At 37.5% G+C, this 26,946-nt stretch overlaps 1 protein-coding gene across 1 annotated transcript; it reads right to left on the reverse strand.

Annotated features, from left to right (window-relative positions):
- Window positions 1-455: 455 nt before the first annotated feature.
- On the reverse strand, window positions 456-26,333 carry LOC129768882 (NEDD8-conjugating enzyme Ubc12). Its single transcript, XM_055770819.1, has 4 exons — window positions 26,126-26,333; window positions 25,894-26,027; window positions 1,328-1,495; window positions 456-1,260 (listed from the first exon to the last, which is right to left on the reverse strand). Exons 1-4 carry the CDS (start codon window positions 26,232-26,234, stop codon window positions 1,120-1,122), a joined length of 552 nt encoding a protein of 183 aa, XP_055626794.1. The 5' UTR covers window positions 26,235-26,333; the 3' UTR covers window positions 456-1,119.
- Window positions 26,334-26,946: the final 613 nt, after the last annotated feature.

A 26,946-nucleotide genomic window follows, 5' to 3' on the forward strand; every position in this document is an offset into this window, starting at 1 on the left:
TGTGACCGACACGGGATACTTTCTATTGAGGTTCAACTGACCATTAATCAGCAACGCTCCCCTAGTCTGTATCCATATCTATCGTGGTGCGTCTATCTTGACTGGAGGAATCCAGGGTAGAACGGTCACTGGCCGGCACAATCTTCAGCTCAAGTAGATTTGTCATGAGCGGTACAATCTTCGGCTCTTGTTAAATAATCAGTGGACTGCACAACCTTCCACCCGTGTATCTGTAAAGAGTATGTGTATGTGTTGCCGCGACTAAGTGAAAGTTTATCGATCGAATATTAGGGGTATGATACAGGGATACAGCGGAGGAAACATCATTAAACGTTGACATCGGCGTTTGTGAAGAACAGGTATGAGTGCAGCAAGAGATCGAGATCACGGCTACCTAAGACATCCCGGAAGGGGACATTCGATTGTTTGCATACTACCGAACACGAGTTATAGACTTATTGAGATAAAATTTTTGTGTTTTTATTTCTGACTTACTTTTGTCACTAACTTGATACAATTAACCGTCGAACGTGTATTTGTTACAGAGTTTTAGGTCTTCGGTTTCAACGTGTTGAAGAAGAGTCGTATAGTGGTAAGAAATTTGGGTGATAATTTCAAGGGGCCTTTTTCTATACTATTAATTTTGCTTTTTTTATTTTGAATTAAAACAATTTTCTCTCTAATATTAACGTGTCTTGTTCACAATAATTTTTGCGTGTTTACGTTGATCAGAATCTGCACAGTTTACATACAGTTCACCTGTTTGTGATCAATGTTTTCATAGTTGTTATCAGTAACATTATTCTCTGTGTATTAAAAATGTGTTATACCTATTCTTTAATTTATTGTTCAGGTTTTTAAATCAATATGCTGTGTGGATTATTCTTAAATATCTTGTTCAAGCCGACTGTACAGTTCGCAGTTCCGTGCGTAGATTTTTTTGCTCTGTTCGTTTATTCTTCTTTGCGGTGCCCCAGTTATTTACGGATCTTCTGTGGGTGTTTTTTATTTCTCTACTGCGGCCATTCAGTTATACTTAAAATCTATGTAATAGCGTCCACCAATCGTAAGAATAATTAAATAAACGCAACATTTAAGAGTGAGTGTTGAATTTATATATCACTTGAGACAGCGCTCGAAATAGGTCTCGCCGATGTAACTACCGCGCATTGCCTTGAATACGTTGTGCTCGAATAGACGCCGATTCGTCTGCAGCACTTCGGCTGCTTCCCGATTGAGCGGGTCCTCCGGGTTGGGTTCCTTTAAACGAATGAGAATGTAGGATCAGATTAATACACCACAGACTCATATCACAGGAGGCATCTACCAAGAACAAATACTGCAGTCCATACACGATTGAGTTGATGGTCAACACTGGCTTCCAATCTTCGCGCAGAATGTTTAAACACACATTGCCTTCCAGGTCGATGTTCGGGTGATACACTTGTGTTTCACATTTGACCTTTGGTGGCTCATGCGGGTAATTGGGACCAACCTGCGAAGAAAGGGAATAATGGAAACTAATCACTAATATTAGATCTGAGACGAACCAGGGCTGAAAGTCTTAAAAATAAAGAATAAAAAAAACTAATATTAGATAGAAACTGTTTCAACCACCAATTGATATCGCTCTCGATGTGGTTTAGCATTATATTACAAGTACAGATCTTATCATCGCATACGACTAAGAAGTGTTGCGTGATCAATAATCGATGATCAAATGCAGATCACATTCTCAAAACACTCAAAGCTTCATGGAAGCAATTCGATCAACACAAGATCGTTGCCAAAATCTACCAACTGCTCTCTTCGAAGGCGTCTCCTTCCTGCATCAAATCAGGAGTGAGTTTTGAATTCATATACCACTTGGGACAGCCCTCGAAATAACCCTCGCCGATGCAATAATTGCAGATCGCTGTCAATACGTCTCTAAACTCTAACAAATCTTCCGGCTTGCTGACCAATGTTCCGTTTTCTGGCGCCGAAATCTTTCACGTGGTTACTACAATCACTGACAAATCTCTCTGGATTTTATTCGACTCTGTCAGCGTTCTGGCAGCTTTAAAGCTTTTTTGATCTATGGGGTTAGAGCAGCGGTACTCAATCTTTTTTCCAAAGTATTAGCCATGTATCGCGGGCTGCAAAAAAAAACAAGGGTGATTTCCAAAGCACGACCGCACATTAAAGATGTTTAATAATAAAACTATTATTGATGGCAACTGCCCTTTTTACCCCACCAGTACAATTATTTCAATAATTGAAATTTTCCCCTCAAAAATGAATTTAATTTTCCGTACATACCTAAATTGCTTCTCAGTTAACTCACAAACCGGAAATATAACCATTAGCGAATTGAATTTTGATATTAAACCACTCAAAATGCTTAATATCGAAGCAACTAAAATTACATCCACACGCGGAATCATGTATGATTTTCGGTTTTCGTTTCCCTTTTGATCAGTATTCATTGCCATAGGGTGGCTTAAATATTATAGAATAACATGTAGAAGATGTTCTCAGAAATTAACATAAATCTGAAATTCAAAATGTAACTATACAAATCAACTACCTGTCCATATTACCCCCACTGTCCGTATTACCCGCGGTTCCCCTACTTGCAAGGCGCATTATTTGGCAGAGAAATCTCAACACAGTTATTATCACGCAATGTAATTCTACGCAAGTAATACTACGTTGTGACTGCGAAGTTCCACTAGGAACTATAATAAAGAAGAAGAAGAACAACAAAACTCTTTGATACAAATATTTGGAAGCAATGACAAGGGCCGATAAATTAATGATTTCACTGAGTGATTAGCAAAGTAGATTAGCTTTTTAATTTATTTATTTTGGTTTAACGTCTTTACAGCATGGTCTGATTCACATTTTTTCTCCAATTAACTCGGTTCGTGGCTATCTCTCTCCAATTCCGCGGACACCCCGTGTTCACCATGTCATGCTCCACTTGGTCTAACCATCTTGCTCGTTGCGCTCCTCGTCCTCTCGTACCAGCCAGATTTCCGATGAACAGCATTTTTGCAGAATAGTTGTCCGACATTCTTGCAACATATCCTGCCCAGCCTATCCTTCCAGCTTTGATCACGTGAGTTGCGTGAACTTGTGGTTCATCCTTCACCTCCATACGTTGTCCTCCTGTACGCCACCGAAGTTTGTTTGACCTTAAGTGTTTGTGAAGACCATGGTAGGTACGACTCCCATTGATAATGCGCCTCCGGATCTCGCGTCTCCGGTATCATTGTCAGATGTTACCATTAAGCCAAGGTAGACAAATTGGTCTACTAACTCGAACTCATCGCCGTCCATCATTACACTACTACCTTATCGGGTACTGTCTTGCTCGGATCCGAAAGCCAGCATGTATTTAGACGCATTGATTTTCAGTCCAATTCTCTCTGCTTCGTGCTAAGTCTGGTGTAATGTTCAGCTACCGTCTCAAATGTTCTGCCGACAATGTCTACGTCATCAGCGGAGCAGATGAATTGATTGGATCTATTGAAAATCGTACTACGCAAGTTCAACGCCGCTCGTCTCATAACACCCTTCAGCGCAATATTGAACAGTAGGCAAGAGAGACTATCGCCTTGTCGAAGTCCCTCTGCGGGACTCGAATGCCAGATATTCGCACACAGCACTGTATTCTATCCATCGTAGCCTCAACCAGTCTTGACAGCTTCACGGAGAAGCCGTTTTCGTCCATGATTCTCAATAGCTATTTTCGTGTTATTGAATCGTATGCGGCTTCAAAGGACTCTGTACTCATGGTATTTCTAGAGGATCTGCCGCAAGGTGAAGATTTGATCAGTAGTAGACTGACCTTCGATCGCAACTTTGTAGCACTTTGTATACGGCATTCAGGACGGTGATTGCACGAAAGTTTTCACAGTCTAGTTTGTCCCCTTTCTTGAAGATAGGGCAAATAACCCCATCTTTCCACTCCTCCGGTAGCTGTTTTGTTTAACAAATTCTGACAATCAGCCGATGCAGATAACTAACCAACTTTTTCAGACCAATCTTGATAAGTTCCACTCCAATTCCATCTTTTCCAGTTGATTTGTTGTTCTTAAGCTGTTTGATAGCATTCCTAACTTCACCTATCGTGATGGGTGGTACATCTTATTGTTTACAGCATCAACGTAATCGCTTCCATCGTCATCTTGATCGTCTGCCTGTACGCCATTCAGGTGTTCATCGAAGTGCTGTCTCCACTTTTCGGTCACATCACGTTCCTAAAGTAGATTAGTAGATTGTCAAACTAATTCTTATCATTACATGTACTGTTAATTCCTTGCTGTCTTAAGTAATGAAATTGAATTACTGATCTTCTTGAATATATAAGAAGTATTTCAGTATCACTTGGAAAAATTACATCTCCAACGCATAACGAAACATCTCAGAAGACGTAGAACGAAAACAGAAAATCCGAACCGAATCTATTGTATGGTGACGTCGAAGACGAAAGCAATAGCATGAAAACAGATTTTCACCTTCAGTTTTCTACCGGAGAACACAACTTTCAACGCTGAAAAATACCTTAGGGGCTGTCCACATACCACGTGGACAGAAAAGCACGATTTTAAACTCCCCCTGCCCCTCCGTGGACAAGCGTGGACATTTTCATACCCCTCCCACTGTTTTCCACGTAGACATTTTTCTTGATTTTATTAGAATAATTCAGGAAATAACTGAATTGCGCATGACTTAAATTTTAATTCCATTTAAGTTTATTTTGTTTCAAATTTTACTTGCTGAACCCTGCCACGCTTGCCGTGGCTTTCTGGTGTTTTATGACAGGAAAATGAGTAGTAAAACAAAGCAAATATTCCATATGAGTTTAATTTTGAAACACTTGTATGTTCTTTGTTCTTTGTTTTTAAAAGGCTTCAAACTTTGCAGTTCATTCGCCTCTAATTTAAATACTTGTAATACTTTGTTTTTCTATTATCTTCGAAGATATAAAGGCTATCTGGTTTGTCAACACGGAAACGCGTAATATCCAGTTGAACAATCCGAATTCGAATATAAATTACAAAATTCCAAGGATTGATCTTGAGCAAAGCCAATCGAATGAAATTAAATAGATTTAAAATCACTACCAGATACAATTTAAGCTCACGATTTTTGAATACATGCAAAGAATTGTGTTGCTGTCACATAGAATACATATTCAATACTAGAAAGTTAATTTACTTTCACAGATTTATTTCAGAAGTGTGCTTATTTCATCCGGAAATCTTGAAGCTTCTTGAGGCGTTGGCAGTAGGAACAAAAATTTTTGAAGTGGCTCGTATGTTGTGTTATAATATGAGCTCCATCAGAGCTCGAGTTTTTGAAGCGCACAAAAACGAACAGAACGATTTTATATACATAGACTCTTTTTCTATCATTTAAAAAGAATTTCAAAAAAAGAAAAGATAAAGTATATCTATAGATCCTCACTTGCCAAAGGATGAGGAGTAAAAGGTCGAAGTTTTTCAGAGATTTCGGAACGCCTGTATCTTCGATATAAATGATGACATCAAGATAAAAAATACAGCATTTTCAAGCTACAGATGTCTAGTGTGTGATGTTTATATGTGTTGTAGATAAAATACTTTGCAAGAAAAGATAAAGCGTTTATAGTTTGTTTTCAAAGTTTCTCTAGATTTTGAGAATATATGCTTGGAACCAATTCAATCAACATGATTATTTCGCGTCCATTTGATTTATAGAGAGTTTCAGTAGAACTATTTACTACAGAGGTATTCTCTATCGAATGAAAAATTATCCTTTGATTTCGAATTAAGAATATTTCATGAAATAATGAACGCACAGCAAATCGATGGTCAAATCTACTCATCACAATCTTGGAAATATTTAATACATGGTCCAGTTGATGCTTTGACTAATGCATTATTTTATAACAGAGTTACAGCGTTTCAAAGATCACTCAAAACTTTTTCGACATTTCGCCACAGGAAATGTCGGTTCATTCACACAATCAATTCACTTTTAGTCATCAGCGCAATAGAAACCTTTTCCTAATACCTAATACTAATACCTTATTAAATTTTTTTTCAATATCTATATATCTATATATTATTTTTCAACTGCTTATTGACCATCCTGCATTGAGTGTCTAGATAGCTTCCAAAATGCTCGTGGGGAAAAAAAAACATTAGAAAACTCACGACTCAATAATTTTTTACTAATCTTGCACGATAAGTTATTTATGTTGCTCTTTAGTTTTCCTCCACTTAAATCCTTATCAAAACGTCACAGTTTACCAGAGAGCAATTCAACGCCAAATTAATCCTTCGCTGCCCCGATCCTCCCCATTTTATTGAAATTATGTTCATTTTTTCCAAAAATGGCCTTGAAGCCTGTTGCCCGATTGAAACATTTTTTTTTGAGAAATTTATTAACCTTCTATTATTTTTTTTATAAATGTTCAAACAATTGAGAAAACTTTCTCAAAAAATTGAATAAAATATCGAAAACTATTATATCTGTTTAAAATATTGTTATATATAGGTTATTAGGTAGCTGATCCGAAATATTTTAGGAGATAGGGGATCATAAAAAATCTTCCACGCTGATGATCAAATCTTAACTACGAAAGACTTATTGAGCTATCATTAGATTGTTAGTGGAGGGTCATTAATGATCAACATGGTAGCAATCAAATGTAGCCCGCAATCCACTGAACCATCTCGAGTTCCATTTGATCCAACAAGGAACATAGACTGGCAAAAATTTGCAACGGCGGTAACAATCGGCGTCGAATCAATAGATATACTTCCACCATTGAAGAATATCGATTCTTCGTCGGTTTGTTGTATAAAAGCTCACTGGAAGCACAAAAAAGAGAAGTTCCAAGTGCTTAGTTTGAAAGAAAACCAGCCACTCCTGGCTGGGACGATGAATGCACAAAATTGTATTTGAAAAAATCTGATCCTTTCAAAGCTTTTCGTAGACAAGGAACATCCACACATTTCGAGGAATATTCAAAGCTTGGAATACAGCTTGAAACAATTAGTTAAAGCAAAAAAACTGGCGCAATTTCATTGAAGGTCTTTCTCGTGAAACCTCAATATGCACCTTGTGGAGGGTAGCTCGCAACATGCGTAACCGCTAATCTACCAACGAGTGAAGAATACTCCAACCGATGGATATTCGATTTCGATAAAAAGGTCTGCCCAGACTCAGTTCCAGCCCAACATGTTCTTCGAGAAACGTCTCCGAGCGGTGGACCTCTGGGCAGACCATTCTCAATGCTGGAATTTTCTATTCTTTCATCGAACAACTCCTCACCCGGAGTGATATGATTAAATTCGTTCTTCTAAAAAATATTCCTGATATCGCGAGAAGACGCTTGCTAGACTTATTCAATTCCCTACTAGAAAACAACATTCTTCCGCCAGAATGGAGACAGGTCAAAGTAATAGCAATTCAAAAGCCTCGCAAACCAGCGTATAACCATAACTTGCTATGCTCTCGTGCATTGGAAAATTGTTGGAGAAAATGATTCTTCGAAGAGTCGATCAATGGATCGAGACAAACGATTTGCTATCAAGTACACAATTTGGGTTTCGCAGGAGCAATGGAACAAACGATTGTCTAGCGTTGCTTTCTATAGATATACAACTGGCGCACAAGGAGCAACTGGCTCCAGTATTCCTGGATATTGAGGGAGCTTTTGATTCGGTTTCCATAGAAATTCTGTCAGACAATCTGAACAGATGTGGACTTCCTGGAATTTTGAATAACTTCTTGTACAATTTGTTGTCAGAAAAGCAAATGAACTCCACCCTCGGACAACTGACAACTTCCAGAAAAAGTAATATGGGTCTACCCCAAGCCCCCTTCTTTATAATTTTTATGTGAAAGATATTGACAGTTGTTTGGCAGAACAATGCACGCTAAGACAGCTTGCAGATGATGGTGTGGTTTCCGTCAGAGGTCCCCATGCCGAACACGTAGTGTTTACTCAAAAGCGGTCCCCAACCCAATTACAACTTATGCTTTTGGGCAGAAGCATTACCCAATCATTGACCTTCAAGTACCTTGGTGTCTGATTTGATTCAAAAAGCACTTAGAAAACCCACATTACGTATTTGAAGCAAAAATGTCAAAAAAGGGTCAACTTTCTCCGCTCGATTTGCTGCACGTGGTGGGGAGCTCATCCGAGAGATCTCATAACTCTTTATAGAAGAACTATTCTATCTATTCTGGAGTATGGCTCTTCTTGGTTTCTTTCAGCAGCTAAAAATCACCTTCTAAAATTGGAACGAATTCAACATCATTGTCTGCGTATAGCTCTCGGCTGTATGCACTCAACGCATAACATGAGTCTTCTCTACAAAACCGATTGTGGGAACTTTCTCTCAGAATACTGGTGAAATGCGGAGTCACGAACACAATTGTGATTAAAAACTTTGAAAAAAATCTTCATCTAAATATGCAATCTCGATTTATGAGAAATTATCACCACTATATTTCGTCAGATATTTGCCTTCCATCATTTACTCCAGACTGTGCTCACTTCACCATTAGCAGCTCCTCAATTGAATACGATCTGTCGATGAAACAAACAATACTTCAGATCAGCTTCGACCAACTTTCATTCCCCGTATTTTTAAACCAAAGTACCAAAAGTACCAAAAAGTCAATTGCATGAAAAGATACACTTCACTGATGGGTATCGCCCCAATGGATCCACTGGCTTCGGTGTTTTCAATGAAAATTCGAGCGCCTTCCGTAAACTGCAGGAACATTGTTCTGTTTATGCTGCTCGGCTGGCAGCAATCGACTTCGCATTGGGGATGATCTCCAACAAGCCTGCAGACCATTACTTCATTTTCTCGGATAGTCTCAGTTCGCTTGAGACTCTCCAGCCGATGAAACCTAGTAGACACCCATCCTATTTCCACACAAAAGTGAGGTAACAGATGAGTGCGCTGATCGAAAGATCTTATAAGATAACCTTTGTAAGGGTTCCCGCTCATTGCTCATTGCAACGATGACATAGATCACGCAGTTTGTACGGATAATTACGCAGCCAGAGAGTACCTTTTGAATGCCCTTGAGGCCCAAAGAAGACAACCATATGTTCCTGTTAGAGATGTGTTGACTATATGCAGTTGATCTAAAGGGTGTGTCACATCAAATTGCATCACGGAAAAAACGCTGTAGAAATTTATTTTTTAGGAATTATATCTTCAGCTTTCGCTTTAAAATTAGATAAGAGTGTATAGATCACGTTGGCCATGCTTCACTGTCAATTTTTCGTAAATTTGGAAAAATGTCGTCGAACGAAAAAGAGCGTCGTGAATTAATCCTGTGCACTCATTTCGAGAATCCGGAGTTGTCACATCGGGACATCGGTAAGATGCTGGGAATCGTCCAATCCACGGTCAGCAGAGTACTGAAACGATACTTCGAGAACCTAACCATCGACCGGAAGGTGAAGAACGGCAAAAATGGATGCTCCGTCAGTGAAAAAGATCACAAGCGCGTAGTTAAGCAGTTTAGACGTGATCCGAGAAGTTCGGTCCGGGATGTCGCCAATAAGCTGAATTTGTCAAGTTCATTCGTCCAGCGGACCAAGCAGCGGGAGGGCCTGCGTACATACAAGGTTCAGAAGGCTCCTAACCGCGACGAAAGGCAAAACATGGTGGGGAAGACGCGAGCCCGGAAGCTGTACACCGAAATGCTGACGAAGCCGCATTGCCTGGTAATGGACGACGAAACCTACGTCAAAGCGGACTTTCGTCAGCTGCCGGGCCTGTTGTTCTTCTCCGCAGAGGACAAATTCAGCGTTCCGGAGGAGATTCGCAAGCAGAAACTATCCAAGTTTGCCAAAAAGTACATGGTGTGGCAAGCGATCTGCTCTTGCGGAAAGCGGAGCGCCCCCTTCGTGATGACCGGCACGGTAAACGGGCAGGTGTACCTTAAGGAGTGCCTACAGAAGCGCTTACTACCACTATTGAAGCAGCACGAGGGCCCAACCATCTTCTGGCCGGATCTCGCTTCGTGCCACTATTCAAAGGACGTGTTGGAGTGGTACGAAGCCAACGGGGTCACCTTCGTGCCAAAGGAAATGAACCCGCCCAACGCGCCGGAGCTTCGCCCAATAGAGAAATATTGGGAGATTATGAAGCAGGCCCTCCGGAAGAACCCAAAAGTTGTCAAATCGGAGGCGGACTTCAAGAGAAAATGGATTTCTGTTCAAAAAAAAACTACAACCTGACGTTGTACAGAACCTTATGGACGGGGTAAAGAGGAAGGTACGAGCATACGGGCTTGGGCTCGAAGTATGAAAAATGGAAAATGCCAAAAGTTGTTTAATAGTTTTTATTTTACTGTCTAAAATTTTCAAAAGCATCGGTCTACTGGGCGAATTTCTACAGCGTTTTTTCCGTGATGCAATTTGATGTGACACAACCTTTATATGTTTGTGAAACGGTCTAGTATAAGAATTTAACGCTTTTGTGTTTTTTTTCTCTTTCGTTATTAGTTAATTTGTCTTGTCCCCTCATCTCACCGTCGCCCACCCTCTACAGCTAGTCGAACACCAGATGCTATCCCTGGTCATTATGCACAATGATACAGTGCGTGCGGCAACCCTCGGTTGAGACAACGATACCTCATATCCATATCCCTAACCTGACCCGTCCCACAAAAATTGATGCCCCCCTAACCTCGAGTAAACCGCGAGTAATCGGTCGAAACCTACTAAACATAGATTTAAGTTGAAATTTTGTATGAACAAATCTTGGATTGGCGGCTCCGCAAAGCTTATGCGATTGAGCCTTACAAATAAATGAGTTGGAAAAAAACAATTCGTACAATCTCCACGGTATGAAAACCAATGAAGTACGTCCTATTTAATATTTCTCTTCTGCAGTGATTCTACTCTACACAATACTTGCTTTTTGCATATTCTGAAGATGCATTCAATGGCGAAAAAAATGTTCAACACAATATTAAAATAGAAACTGAGGTTGGCCAGGGCGAGTACAATATTTAAATAACTTTCTCTGACAGCCAACGACATGCATCGATAATTATTGACTAAGATGCACTTTTAAGCAGGTACTCATACACCTTTTATCTTTCGAATGAAGTGATTCACATTCACACTTTGTTCAACCGATAAAGAAGTATTAACGCCATTACGAAAAGCCTTGCTCATTTCGAAAGGCTTGCTACTGTCTGACTGATGAATTGTGAATACTGTAAATTGGAATCTTGGCATGTTTATACTCAATGAATAGAATACGGCGGAGCTAAGATTGCAATATTTTCTCTATCCACATTGTCCTTAGAACGAATGCTGTCTTTGCATTTCGAGTGACCGGTTTACGCTCGTCTGATTAGCAGGGATATTTGAATAGTGTACCTCGCTGATACAAATTCGGCTACGGGAACACGATAGGAAAATGTGTATTCTTTCAATGTTCTTTAATTTAAATCATTTATGAGTTAGGAAACTGTAAATATAACGTATCGTTTAATTTTAGAGAATTTCCGTTTGATTGGAATGAAAAACATCAAGATACGCTTAGAGCTAAAATAATTATCAACGTTAAAACTATTTCCTAAAAAACATGTGCATGCTTCGAATCGGTTTTCGGCACGTCGGCAAGTCCGGACGGCACCATACAAAATGGTAACGGGCCAGGCGGGCCATCCAGAAGAGCCCGGTGGGCCGCAGGTTGAGCATGGCTGGTTTAGAGTATACACAAATGGGCTCCTCCGGAGATGGTTATTATTTGAGCCCTAGTCCACTGCGCCATCTAGAGCAACAAAGGAGCTCATCATCTTGCAGCTTCTGGTCGCTCTGGCCGGTTAACGTTTCGCATTGGCGACATTGAGCTTCGTGTGTTCAATTTGTGAAGCGAAAAATTGAATAAACTTATATTTTAGAAATAAATATTATGAAAAAAATTATTTCCTTTTTATTTTCCTTTTTAAATATGTACTCTATGAAATAGAGTAAGGTATTTTTTTCACAAAAGGTGAAAAAATATTGTATAAAAATTGTGTCTGATAATTTTATATTTATATTTTATATTTTTATATTGAGGTGATGTGATTATAAATTTATATAACAATGTTCAATTAAGGGTCAGTACACTGGATTCTTTTTTACGCGATTTATTTTCGTGATTTTATTTTACGCGATTTACTCTCGAAATTACGCATTTTTTTGCTCGATTTTCTTGAAATTACGCGATTTGCCTATCGTCGCCTCGTTGGGAAGAGAAATTCTGCGTGTGCGCGTGCGATTGTGGTTGGGATGAGCGCGCGCCGACGAAGAGGCAATTTTTTTTCACGCGATTTGCTCGAAATTAAGCGATTTGCGCGTACGCATCAGTCGTAAAAAAAAAGAAATATAGTTTTATAGTATAATTTTACAGATTTACATGTTTTAAAGGATTATAAAATCCACCTTTAATTGGTGTCAATGCGCACCTCATTTGACCTAACTTTTAACCATTTGTGCCCAGCGTATGAAATTTAATACGCAAAAATGCCCGTTTTTGAAAAACTGTTTTTGATGAAACTAAAATGTTAAGCGCATTTTAAATGATACCACATGACAATTTAAGAGTGTTTTTTGTGTCAGTGTCATTTTATCTGTCATTTTTGTTGCTTTGTTGTGTATTGAAGCTTGCGGAGTTCGAGTTTCCCGCAAAAGTCGCAAAGTAAACATAACCTACACCTGGGCAGTAATGGGTTAATCAGTCACCATATGATTATTTGGCACGTATTCAGACCTAAGTGGTGCGGACTCAGTTCACTTCATTTTCAATCAAATTCATGCATTTTTCAAAGTGATTTGTTGTAATAAATTCTCATACCACCAGAGATGCCAGATTTACAGATATATTTGTAAATTCACAGACATATCTGTAAAATACTTTTAATTTTTGTTGCAGACTTTTTGGATATAACAATATTTCCCAGGTTTATGAAAAATGAAAGACTCTATTCCTCACTTCAAATATATTTGACTCACTATGACATTTTTCCATAGTTTTAATACATAAAAAGTTTTCATATTTAGTTTATATCAATACACATGACGTTTGACCTATTTTTTGAATCATTCATTAACATTTAGCCGTCTGGCGTAACCACAGTGTTTACGTTCGCAAAATAGGTCGCACCGCAGTGATGTCGTGAGCATAGTACCGCTCAGTGGCCGACGACAGTACATCAGTATCTTTTGCATTCTGTTGGTGTTTTGTTTGGTAACACATCGAGTGCGGAGTTATTATGTCGTAGTGAGTGTATCACAATTGAAGGAATCACCGACACGGATGGGCTGAACATGCAGCAATGCCAGCTAAGTTTTCTTTTACCATATACACATACAGCTTTTTTCATACTAAATTGTATACATTTCTAAAGAGTTGGAATGTTGATTTGTTTAAGTACACTTCTCACATCATAGTAAACATTCCTTGAACTTGTATGTTTATAATTTGACAATCTATTGACGCTGCTCTCTCTCATGAACTCATAAACAGATCAGATGCTACAGAAGTTAACTTCTCCTTGCTCGCTGATGATGCGAGATAGTGATGGTGTTTTTCCACTCACCGATGTAGCAATCTCGGTGTCGGTGCTATTCCGGAAACGATTATTAGAACGATCCCGGAATATAAAAATATAAAAATCTAAAAACCCAAAATCTAATAATCTAAAAATCTAATAATCTAAAAAAATCTAAGAATCTAAAAAATCTAAAAATCTAGAAATCTAAAGAGCAAAAATCTAGAAATCTTGAAAAATCTAAAAATTGAAAATATAGAAATCTAAAAACCCAAAAAATTTGAAAACTGAAATTCTAAAAATCTAAACATCCAAAAATATAAAAATCTAAATATTTAAAAATCTAAAAATGTAGAAATCTGAAAATTTAATAAACCTTTTCTTTTTCCACAGCTATCAACGTGACGGTAATCGGAAGGCTGAAGTTCATTTATAACATTTAGTATCATATTTTTCTAGTAATAGTAATGCAGTCAACTCTGCCTAACGCGATGTTCTGTATCTCGATATTTGCCTTAACTCGACGGTCCCTCGGATATCGAGTTAGAGAGGGTTGACTGTAGTACTAGTAATAGTAATAGTAATAGTAATAGTAATAGTAATAGTAATAGTAATAGTAATAGTAATAGTAATAGTAATAGTAATAGTAATAGTAAAAGTAATAGTAATAGTAATAGTAATAGTAATAGTAATAGTAATAGTAATAGTAATAGTAATAGTAATAGTAATAATAACTTGCGCCAGTAACACCGGCTGAGTGTATCCTATGGCTCACCTTCCCTACTAACACATTCCTAAATTCCCGAGGCATTTATGAGAGGTCGTAGAGTTCTCTGCATCTCTCTTAAGTAAATGTCGAACTAACATTCCTCCCCTTTCCTCAGCAGTTGCAAGGACGTGGCCAGGACAATTCTTAACTGTTGGAGAAAGCATGCCTTCATCTAAGAGATATTACCAATCATCAGCAACGGATGTGGGCTAGTTTTTGACTTAACAGTTCTGAATTCGTACCACCTACGATATTGTGCAACTTGCTCAATGCTAATGCTAATGCTAATGTTGGTGTTTTGTTTGGTAACAATAACTTGTACACGTCAACGTTTTTCATGATTTCATAAATACTTTTGCCCTGACATCATTGCAGACGAAAGAGACGATACGATTCTTCACGATGAATGAAAATTGCATTCATTTACTATACATTTACTATACTACACTTCGAAATTTCATGACAGTGAGGGAACAGAGTCGAGAACCTGTCGATGAGATTGGTAAAACTTAACAGATTGTAATTTCTCGATAATGTCAAGAACGGCCGGCGACAAACCAACTAAACCGAATTAGCGCTACCGGCGCCAAGCGAATAATTTTTTAGCAAACGTGTGGACGGCAACATGTTCGTCGCTAATTTCCTTAAAAATGACTCTCCTAGAGTGATCTCTTTTGAGCAAACGACAATGAGTTGCTTCTCAAAGCCCTGACTGAACATCTTTGAGTAATATTAAGATTGACTACATCCAAGTGATAACGGAGATCGTTTCATCACAGTTGATGAACCACGCACTGTAAGCCTATATCTATCAATACAAATAAAAATGGAAAGTAAAATCTCTTAGTAAGCGGAGAACCCGAAAAAGGGATGGCCCGATTTTAGCCTCCTTTATCTTGTTGTATTTGCCTCTTCCCATAAATCAATATAGTGGAGAGCAAAACCGAAAATTTTCGTAAAAACTCTGAAGGAATGTCGGAAAATTTGGAAAATTGAATTCCCATATGACCTAAAATTACATCATGATGAGCGTTGTTAGGCCATTCGATATTTGCACTAGCGAAGTTGATCTTTGTTCGAATGTGGAAATGGATTTTCAGGCAAAACAACGCATTCCTATATTATCCATCCATCTATCTATATAAATAAAAATGGCAGAAATGGAAGGCCAAATGTGTTGCTAATCGCAAAATCCGATGAAGGAAAGCCATTACTCTTTGAGCCATGTTTATTTTGTTGTGTTCTGTCCATAGAACAATGTTATGATGAGAAAAAGTTTAGAAATTCGTTCTAAAGAATAAAATTAGAACGCAGGACGAAGTTCGCCGGGACAGCTAGTATATATATATATATATATATATATATATATATATATATATATATATATATATATATGCAGCCATTCCATGCGTTCTCAAAGGGAAAAATGATTTTTCGGACCACCGGTTAACTTTGAAAAATCATATCTCAAAAACGAAAAAAAATTGCATCTCTGGAATCTAGATATGTTATGTAAAACGTGCTCCCGTGGCCGAGTGGTTAGCGTCATAACTAACATGCCGGGTGTTCGGGTTCGATTCCCGTTCTGGTCGGGGGAATTTTTCGTCAAAGAAATTTCCTCCGACTTGCACTGTGATCACGCGTATTCTAGAGCTTGCCACTCAGAATGCATTCAAGGCGTGTTATTTGGCATAGAAATCTCAACTAAGTACTAATAAAAATGACGCAAGTAATACTACGTTGAGACGGCGAAGTTCCTCTAGGAACGTTAGTGCCATTGAAGAAGAAGAAGATGTAAAACATCCTCATCTTTCAAGAAAAATATAAAAAATATAGCGCACCTAGTCCAAAGCCATGAGTACAATAAAAAACAAATGCAATCGATAATTACGATAATAAAATCCTTTATTTTGCAAGTACAAAAAGTAAAGCTCATTGGCTTCATTTAGATATGTCGATAGTCTAAACCGGCTCAGTGGTTCTGAAGTCATGAATTTTTGAAAAAAGTCAGTTTTGGGAAAAAGTGGGGAAAACATATTTTTCGGACCACCGTAAAATGGATATGGTCACCCTAACGAAAAAATGTTGTTTTGTGATAAAGAACAAAACTACCACTTTCCATCGAAATCTGAGAACCACTATATCGGTTTGACATGGTATGGCTGTATATATACAAAATATACATATACAAAATACACAATAATATACAAAAGATAATCTTACGTGCATCGCGATGTACAAAATATCAATTAATCTATAAAAACTAACGTTAAAAGACATTTCTACAGATCCGCACACTTTTACAGACATTTCCATATTTTTAACAGACTTTCACATATTTTTACAGACTTTTTTTTAAAATCATCTGGCAACTCTTCGTTCCCCTTTTTATCAAATGTTTTCAAATCGCAGAAGTGAACATTTACGTGACTGTGACTTCGTTTGTTTTTATTTCGTTCGGAGGAGGGTTATATCAGGGAAAGTGGACATTAAAAATGCGTTGCTCAATGAAAGGCTGCCCGAATACGAGTGAAAATGTTCGCATTAGCTTTCATCGTATACCCTTGCGCTACCTAAGCGCTGGGTCGATTTTTGCGGAGACGACAAACTAGTTCCGAATAAGGGTACCTGTATCTGTGGAGCAAGTACGATATTTCAATTACTGAAAACCAAAAGTGTAGCAAACCTTTCAAACACATTTACAGGTTACAAATACATTGTTACATTTCAACCGGAAAAGAAACCTCGTGAGAAACCGTAATGCCTTCTCCACAATTAAGCCGGTAGTTGACTCAGAAAATTACGTCCATCATCAACACGAAGCGCAGATTGCATTACCGCTATATTCATCCCCAGGACTAGCGGATCATAATTAAGCGGATTTCATTCGATCAGCTTCACTAGCAAAGCTGTTTTCACCGACGTTAGAAAAAAACGTCTCCAAAACATTTCACTTTTGCTATGTATGTACGTATCGAAATGGCTAATTTTGCTCCCACATTAAAATCTTGGAGTGAACTAAGCGTGATTCGTAGGCAAAAATTGTAAACATCATGCTTGCACATCATTTGTATCAGATTTACATAGCTAAACCATGTTATTAACGCATTTCGATGACCTCAATTTTGATCATGAACCGATGTTGTTTTGTCTATATGATTTCTATGACATATGGCTTGGCGCCACGGCTTACAGAGACAAGGCTAGCTACTCCGGATCAGTCATTTTTTAGTGACGTCATCTGAGTCGTTGAAGTAAACAATGTGTTCTTATTTTTTATTTTTCGTGCTTTGTAAGTTTGTGCGTTGATAATATAGTTGATTATATTTAACACCATGAATAATTTGATAAAACATTTATCCACAAAGAACATAATTCTCGGTTTTTCGGAAAGCGAAAGAATCTCTTTTTTTACCTGATAATGTGATTTTCATAATTTATAAACCCGCTCACAGCGCACTGAACCATTTTCGATTTTTCATTTCAGGAACATTTACGCGTAAGTCGGAAAACAAAATACAACTGGCGACTATTTACACTGACAATTCGGATGACGTCATCAAAAAAAATGTTTACTCGCTAAAGAACTAGCCTTGTCTCTGCGCGCTGCAGTTTGTTTATGATGTCCTTCGCACATAGCAGAAATAAAGTTTCTCTGTGTTGAGGCGAACACTTTTAAAATGCCCAAGAAAAGGCAATATTCTGAAGAAAGCTCAAATTATAAATAGATCAATGAGATGCCAGTAAACTCAAGCAATGAGAAATGCAACATCTACTGGAAAACTGGAAGATCAATTTGTAAATTCTCTTAAAAAATCACTAAATTTCGCCATATACGAGATCTGATAGACGTTTTCGATCAAAAGTAGATATTCACGTTGGATGTTCCGAAAAATATAAAAAGATAAAAAAAAATTAATTTTCATTTGCCCCGTGACGCGGAATATTTTGAAACGCTGAACTATCATGGGTTTAATGTATGGTACTTCTCGTACTATGTACAACTTGTTTATGAAACACTAAATTTGAAAAAAATACATATAAATTATTGGAAAAAGGGATTGTGATACACGTTAGTTAGGGGGAGTAGTCTAATACATGCAAAATGGACACTTTACGAAAGAAAATTTGCGTTACGTAATGTTTGAACGACCCCTAGCTTAAATATCAACAAATTTGATTTGTCTCATGTCTGTGTATTCAGAAATTACGTACAACATGTAGAGGAATGAAATATAAATATTCCTTATTTTGTGAATCTATCATCATTCATTCATACAGAAAACACCGGCAAATAACGTCCGGCGCCCAAAGATCAATGTAAAAAATAGTCGATTCTTACTGCTGTTTCAAAATACGCAACACGAATTAGTGAATTCAACTTACGACGAGACTAATCACATAAATATGTCTGAATCGCTGAATACATTGAAGTTTAAAACTTACCAAAACTTTACATAAGGAGCTCCACGAACAATCCAAACGCGTTAACATACAAAATAGTTAATAAAAACTATAAAAAGAACCACCATTCTACTCATTTTGCTATAATACAACTCCATAGAGCGGTTAGAGAGCTTTAATTTGGTCAATAGAAACATTCATGTACAGTCAACTCTTCCTTACTCGATGTTCTGTATCTTTCCCTAACTCGATGAATTTCATGGCACCTTTGTTCGATTACAAGCATTCTTCTCTCCATAACTCGATGGTCCCTTGAATATCAAGTTAGGGAGAGTTGACTGTATTTTTTGACGTATAACTACGTCTTTCATTAAGGGTGTCAAATCAGAAAACAGGTCACGTTTTTATGAAATAAAGTTAACGTTAATAACTATTTTTGCCGCGAACGGATTTTGGCGATTTACATACTAAACGAATCGGAAATTCCGTAAGATTTGTTTAATATGCCATACAATAGAATCCCCTGGTTAGTAAATGGTTAAAATTCATGAAAACTTTAAGTGTTTCTATTTTCTCATACATTTCCCGAACAGAGCTATCAATAACGAGCAACTTATCGACGACCAACGGAGGGGAAATCGTAGGATTCAAAGTCTCCGTGAACAAAGGAAAAGAAGAAGAATGAAGGGGAATACTTGCCTAGAGTATAAACAGTGGATCTCGCTGTGGATTCATTCGGCATCGGACTGTTGAGTAATCCAGTTCACTTTGCTTTCGCTGCGCTTCGATCTAAGATTGAACCCCACCAGTGGTAATCCAACTTGGAAATCGTCGTTTGATTTTTCTGTTCGTTTTTCGCGTTATTCGTATCGTGTGTTCTTCTTTAGAGGTGGGCAAAACGGTTCACTTCAAGGAACCGTTCACTGACCAACCGTTCACTTAGGAGAACTAGTTCTTTTAATCAGTTCACTCACTCTTTTGCACAGTAGAGGGATATATCAAAGCAAGTATAAAAAAGTGTGGGATGTTATGTAAGACTGTTCTGTTCATTCATAAAATGCCATTTATTAGCAAATAATTATTCTCCGGATTTTGTGAAAAATATCTCAAATCAAATATTGATTTTGAAATTTTTATTTAGTTCGAACCGTGATTTACTTTTCTCAGTACAAACTAGCTTTGTATGCTCTTCTTGCGATGTTTGGCAATAGCTGTAAAACTATACCAAAACACGAACGCCTATCTCAAAATTATGGAGCACAATATGATATGATAGAAAAAATGTTTCATATCAGCGACCCGAATATTCATTTACTATTTAACAAGACTGTTTGGAACATTTCGTTTTCGACTGTATTTTCTTGGGGAGGTCGATTTACATATCATCTTACTGAAATGTTAACTCAACTCAACTCTCAACTTAAAAATATGAAATTATAATTTTGTTTGATCAATAATCAAACAATTCAATTTAAAAACCATCGTATCCTGAAATGCTGCGTTTTATTATGAAAACGACAATACAGACGTCTTATTTTTGTTGTTTCATGGGGCTATCGTTTGTTTCCCTTCGTTAATTTGAGGACCATTCACCTTGCAACACCATTCATCTATCACTCGTTCTTTCCTCTTATACATCGATCACCCCACACAGTTCGTTCTGAACTGTATGCACAGTTCAGCCAGCGGTCAGTTCGTTCTGAACTGTATATACAGTTCCGCCAGCGGTCATCGTACACAGTTCGTTCTGAACTGGTTCTGAACTGCATACACAGTTCATCGTTCACCGTACACGGTTCGTTCTGAACTGAACTGTATACACAGTTCAGTCAGCGGTCAGTTCGTTCTGAACTGGGTATACAGTTCATATGAACTGTTGCCCAGTAGAAAAGAACGACCGTTCGTTCACTCTTTTTTGGTGAATTAGTTCTTTTGAACAGTTCATGAACGGTTTGCCCATCTCTATTCTTCTTTCCGCGTCATAAATTGGACGCTTCGCGTAGTGTGCGATGAGCAAGAAGAAGAGGAAGGCAGGCTCGAGCCCTGCAAAAAACGAACGCAAAATTTCGAGGTAAGCGTCATCTAATGATGCACGCGGTGTTGGTGCAGTGAAAAGCGCTCGCACTGAACCGAGCCTTCGCGAATGTGACACCGCACCGAATAACAGCGAAGAGGCGATTTCGGCGCGTCGGTCGAAAATGAAAACGCAACCAAAATCAAGCTCCCCCCGCTGGTGGTGAAGGCGGTCGCTCTTGACAAACTCATCAGCGAATTCGCATCGATGGGTGTTACAGCAGAATACAAGCAGTTAACATTGTTTATTTTCCGTCATCATAAGGGCTTCGTTGGTGCCTTTGAGAATGCATCAATGCATTAAACTGACGTTATGGTGAAGCAGACGTTAAGGTTGTGCACCAAAAAATTATTTGGGAATACCAAGCATCTTGAATGTCTTACTGGAATGTTATATGTTATTTGGGTTCGCGTGCCAGTCGCAAAACTGCCTTCAACTAGGATTGCATTTGCGCTAATATTGATCACAATGAAGCATTGCTACTGTTTTCGAGGTGTTTAGTCATCAAGAAAGTAAATGTTCTGGAATTTTGTATGTGATTAGGTTTTGCTTGCCAGTAGCAAAACTTCCTCCACTAAGGGTGACAGCTGCGCTTCTCTCGAGCATGAGAAAGTAATGCAACTCTTTTCGAGGCCAGTAATATTAACAGAAGCGTTTCTTTTGAGAATAGCGCAAAATGATGAGAAATGTTTATATTGCTAGTAGTTTCAAGCCACCAATGTATGGCTCTATATGCATGCTATGGTGAACGCTTGTTTGGCGCTTGGTTTACGCTTAGTTTGTACGAACGATATCTAGAGGTGCGATTCCTTTGAGGCAATACTAAATAACATGTAGCATGATATTTGATACTTGCAAGTGTTGTCATTGTTGTTGTTTACATGCGGTGCCAAAGATATATTGATGTAGTTATGAGATATGGAATAATGGTGCTGGTGCAACATGTATATAATCGACTGTAGCCAAGTCTATGTCAATTTCGAAAAAGGCCACCGGAATAGCCTTCGAGGTAAATTTGCAATGCATTCACATGAAATAAATTGCGATATACGATCAGCTAGTTTATTGTTTTCGAGGGCAAGAATGAATCATCAATCAATTATCGTCAACTGATTCTACAATGAAAAAATCATTTCAGAGATTATTCTACTAAGCAGTTGTTTCTAAAATTTCACAGCATTATAGAATAATATCCGAAGGTATAAACAAGCGACTTATATAAAATAACAGCGTAGTTCTATGTCAACAATGCGGTCGTATCTTGGACACAATCTCCTATAATTTTTTTTTTGATAAAATGGTTTCAATGCCTGATAATTTAAAAAATATCTAACTAACTTACAATAACGATTCAAAATTAAAGTACATACTACAGAATACAGCAACCAAAACTTAAGAAATAAATGAAAACAAAACAAACCAACAGATAACCGCAAATCCAATACGAATTAATAAATGATTTAGTTATATTTAGTTAAGTCACAGTAGAAGTATGTTAGATAAAGTGTACAAAGAACCACTCATAAATGGAACAATATAATATCCAAATATAACTCTTCTCGATGAAAAAACCCAATCTTACCATACAGTCCATAAAACAGAATTATAAAACCTTTAATAAAATTAGCAGGTATCAATAATTAATTCTGGAAATAGTGAAAAACAATTATTTGCTCATATTAGGGAAATTATCACAACGAACGACTCAATTGTTTTTTGAGCTAAAACGTTCAGCAATAATAAGGCTTGGACAGGTTTCAGTCTATTTTTTGCCACCAGTAGCAATTCGATGTAATATGACCCCTTCTTGTAGGCGCTAAAGCAGTATTTTAGACATATGAAATTCTTCCGTCTCATGCCGTTCGGCATGTCAAGGAATCTCGATGATTCGAAGTGATTGGAATGAACGCTGCTTAAGTCACGCCTGTTAATTTTAATCGTCTTCAAACTTTGAAACCTTTTTTTGCTATTGGTGTACGACATTGAAGAGAGATCAGAGTTTGCTATTGGTGTATTATTGTTTCTCTATTCATACAAAAATCATACTATAAGATGAAGAGCTTTTTCAACTCGCCAACGAGCAAAATTTCCATAATTGGAGCTCGGTAAATTCGTACGAAGTTGTAGAGAAGCCAACATATCTCGAACGAATGTATGTGTTTGGTGTCGTTTTTGGAGTAGTTTTGTTATTGTTGTATTAGATTATAGAGCTGTATAACAGTCGTTTGTCTCACTAGGCATAATCCGTGAACTCACTACAATAGGAACCACGCCAGGATGATGCCATGTAACTACAGAGTCTTTCAGATTAAACGCTCACGCAACAAATTTTAATAACTTCTACAAAAGTGAACCGATTTTGATTTTTTAAAAACCAAAATAAAGCTTATTTTAGGACATTTGCGATACGATCACCCCTTTTTTTGATAACGCTTTTTAAACGGCAAACAAAATTCGACGACTAGAAATGTTGAAATTCTTACCATAGGAAGACACTAAAAACCATCCGATCAGACTGAACGAGTAGCCGAATATTATTATTCCGAAGTGCGGAATGCAGTGTTACCATCGACGGAGAGAAAACAATTTTTATAAGGAGCTATTCGATTTTTTTGCATGAGCGTTGAATCTGATAGACCCTGTATTAACCCTTTATTCTTGCCAAGATTATGCCATACAACTATCTGAGGTCTATCCACAAATATTAAAAAGGGTGTCCCGGGGATTGCCATTCAGTCTTCCCCTAATCGAGAACGTTCAGTTGATCCATTAGCTTTCTTTTCGCAAGTTTCACTTAAACTTTGGGGTTCATATCGATCAATACACCAAGGAACTTAGCTTTCTTCTCTTCAAGCATGGTTTTCCCATGAATTCAACTTACGACGAGACTAATCACATAAATATGTCTGAATCGCTCAATACATTGAAGTTTACAACTTACCAAAACTTTACATAAGGAGCTCCACGAACAATCCAAACGCGTTAACATACAAAATAGTTAATAAAAACTACAAAAAGAACCACCATACTACTCATTTTGCTATAATACAACTCCATAGAGCGGTTAGAGAGCTTAAATTTGTCCAATAGAAACATTCATGTACAGTCAACTCTACCTTACTCGATGTTCTGTATCTCGATATTTTCCCTAACTCGATGAATTTCATGGCACCTTTGTTCGATTTTACAAGCATTCTTCTCTCCATAACTCGATGGTCCTTTGAATATCAAGTTCGGGAGAGTTGACTGAAATTTTTGTTTTGATAAAATGATTTCAATACCTAATAATTTAAAAAATATCGAACTAACATACAATAACGATTCAAAATTAAAGTACATACTACAGAATACAGCAACCAAAACTTAAGAAATAAATAAAAATGAAAACAAAACAAACCAACAAATAAGCGCAAATCCAATACGAATTAATAAATGATTTAGTTATATTTAGTTAAGTCACAGTAGAAATATGTTAGATAAAGTGTACAAAGAACCACAGTAAGTCATAAATGGAACAATATAATATCCAAATATAACTCTTCTCGATGAAAAAACCCAATCTTACCATACAGCCCATAAAACAGAATTATAAACCTTTAAATAAAATTAGCAGGTATCAGTAATTAATTATGGAAATAACGAAAAACTTTCTGTTACTTTCTGTGTATTAGAGATAGGAAATTGCGTTACGTAGTGGGGAGGGGGTCCAAAATCCGGATTTTTAGCGTTACGTCATTTGTGCACGACGACTAATTGGAGCTCAATAAATTCGTACGAAGTTGTAGAGAAGCCAACATATCTCGAACGAATGTATGTTTGGTGTCGTTTTTGGAGTAGTTTTGTTATTGTTGTATTATATTATAGAGCTGTATAACAGTCGTTTGTCTCTCTAGGCATAATCCCTGAATTCACTACCATAGGAACCACGCCTAATAATACGGATGCCATAATATTGATCCTTTCTTCTTGCCAGGATGATGCCATATAACTACAGAGTCCTTCAGATTAAACGCTCACGCAACAAATTTTAATAACTTCTACAAAAGTTAACCGATTTTGATTTTTAGAAAACGAAAATAAAGCTTATTAAAGCTTAGAACATTTGCGATACGATCACCCCTTTTTTCGATAACGCGTTTTAAACGGCAAACAAAATTCGACGACTAGAAATATTGAAATTCTTACCATAGGATGATACTAACACCATCCGACCAGACTGAACGAGTAGCCGAATATTATTGTCCCGAAGTGGGGAATGCAGTGTTATCATCGACGGAGCGAAAACATTTTTTTATAAGGAGCTATTCAATTTTTTTGCATGAGCGTTTAATCTGAAATACCTTGTATTAACCCTTTCTTCTTGCCAAGATTATGCCATACAACTATCTGAGGTCTATCCACAAATATTAAAAAGGGTGTCCTGGGGATTTCAATTCAGTCGTCCTCTAATCGAGAACGTTAAGTTGATCCATTAGCTTTCTCTTCGCAAGTTTCACTTGAACTTTGGAGTTCAGGTTCATATCGATCAATACACCAAAGAACTTAGCTTTCTTCTCTTCAAGCATGGTTTTCCCATTCACGAGGCAGTTTTTATCTCTACATACTGTTACTACGAGTGGTACTTAATATATGGCTAGACTTATTTTTGGTCTAGCCATATATTATCCGTTTTTAGAACACATTACATTGATTTAGTTCCTCTCATAATAGGAATCTTCCTAATCGACTGAAAAAATAAACTTCCGAATCGGATCGAAATGCTAAAAAGCCTCTTATAGTACATTATACTCAATTATCAGGACTATCATAACTAAACAATATAACAATAAAATGGCACGTTATTGAAGATCGTACTTTATACTGATCTCATCTTCACCCAGTGGAAGGAGCAACGAATTGATGCAATAGAAATTTTATTTTTTTAAATATCTACTACCTAAAAGGAAGAACACAAGTTTCGATTGCGTTCGTTACATATTTCCGAAATACAAAATGTGTGATATCGAAAAACAATCCGCAAAGCATCCCAAGTGGTCCCGGGGAATGCAACTGTTTGTTTTTGCCAACAGAAAAATAAACTTACCTTGAAGTTGAAAACAAACCGTCCACCCTTATAGAATCCCTCATCGGGGCAAATGATTAACTTGAAGTTGAGCAGATCATCTGGGTCGGGAAATTCGGTGGCGCATGTCTTGGGCAGGTTTAACTCATTTATATCTGAGCGGAGCCAGGTTTGTGAATGCAATTGGAAACGGTAATAATTTGGTCACGGCGGAGAAAAAAAATGATATAGAAAGTTTCTTCGACTTGTTTACCTTTCGTAATTCTCAACTGAGCTGCCGTATAGCCTTTCTTCTGGGGACCTGATTTCGGCGTTGCCTCACCATCCTTTTTCTGTTGCTTGAGCGAAAAAAGTTTTATCATTTTCCTAGATGCTGATTTTGAGGAATGAAGCAAGCAGGAATCTACTTTTTATATCAAGTTTTTGTTGCTTTTGACAATTGGGGAAGAGAGAGTATAGATTATCTTATGTGGTGTTTGTGCATATTTGAGAGCGAATGCAAGGGCAAGGGGCGCGTCAGTTGTGCTCGTCCTATACATGCTGTATTACAAAAGGTAATGGCGTTTTTTCCAATAACTGGACATGACGGTTAAGGTGGCCGTACACTGTTTGTCCGGAGGTCAGATATTTTACTCTTTTCGACAGATAAAGTTTGGTTTGAAAATTGTGCAAACACAATTTTGTTTGTCATTCTTTAACTATGATTATTGCCGAACAAAGTCAAACATCGAACATGGAGAAAATCGACTGAACTGACAGTTTTGACGTACAGACCGAACAAATATTCTAGGCATCCAAAAGTGGAGGCCATATACATCGTGGTAAATGCTTATCGAATTTGTTTGGATGAATATGCAACTATGATAGACTATAATAGCGATTATGTTGAAATTGAATTGCGATCTAATATGAATATATTCATGAATTGTCAAAGCACCAAATACGACTTTTGTCATACTCATGTACGATTTATTACAGACATAGAAAAAAAAACAAATGGCGCAAAATATTTTCATGAAATGTTTATTATAGCCTCACGAATCGCCATTTTTATATATGAGTATTTATGTTAGT

This window comes from Toxorhynchites rutilus, chromosome 2 (genome assembly GCF_029784135.1).
Source record: "Toxorhynchites rutilus septentrionalis strain SRP chromosome 2, ASM2978413v1, whole genome shotgun sequence".
NCBI classification, from domain to species: domain Eukaryota; kingdom Metazoa; phylum Arthropoda; class Insecta; order Diptera; family Culicidae; genus Toxorhynchites; species Toxorhynchites rutilus.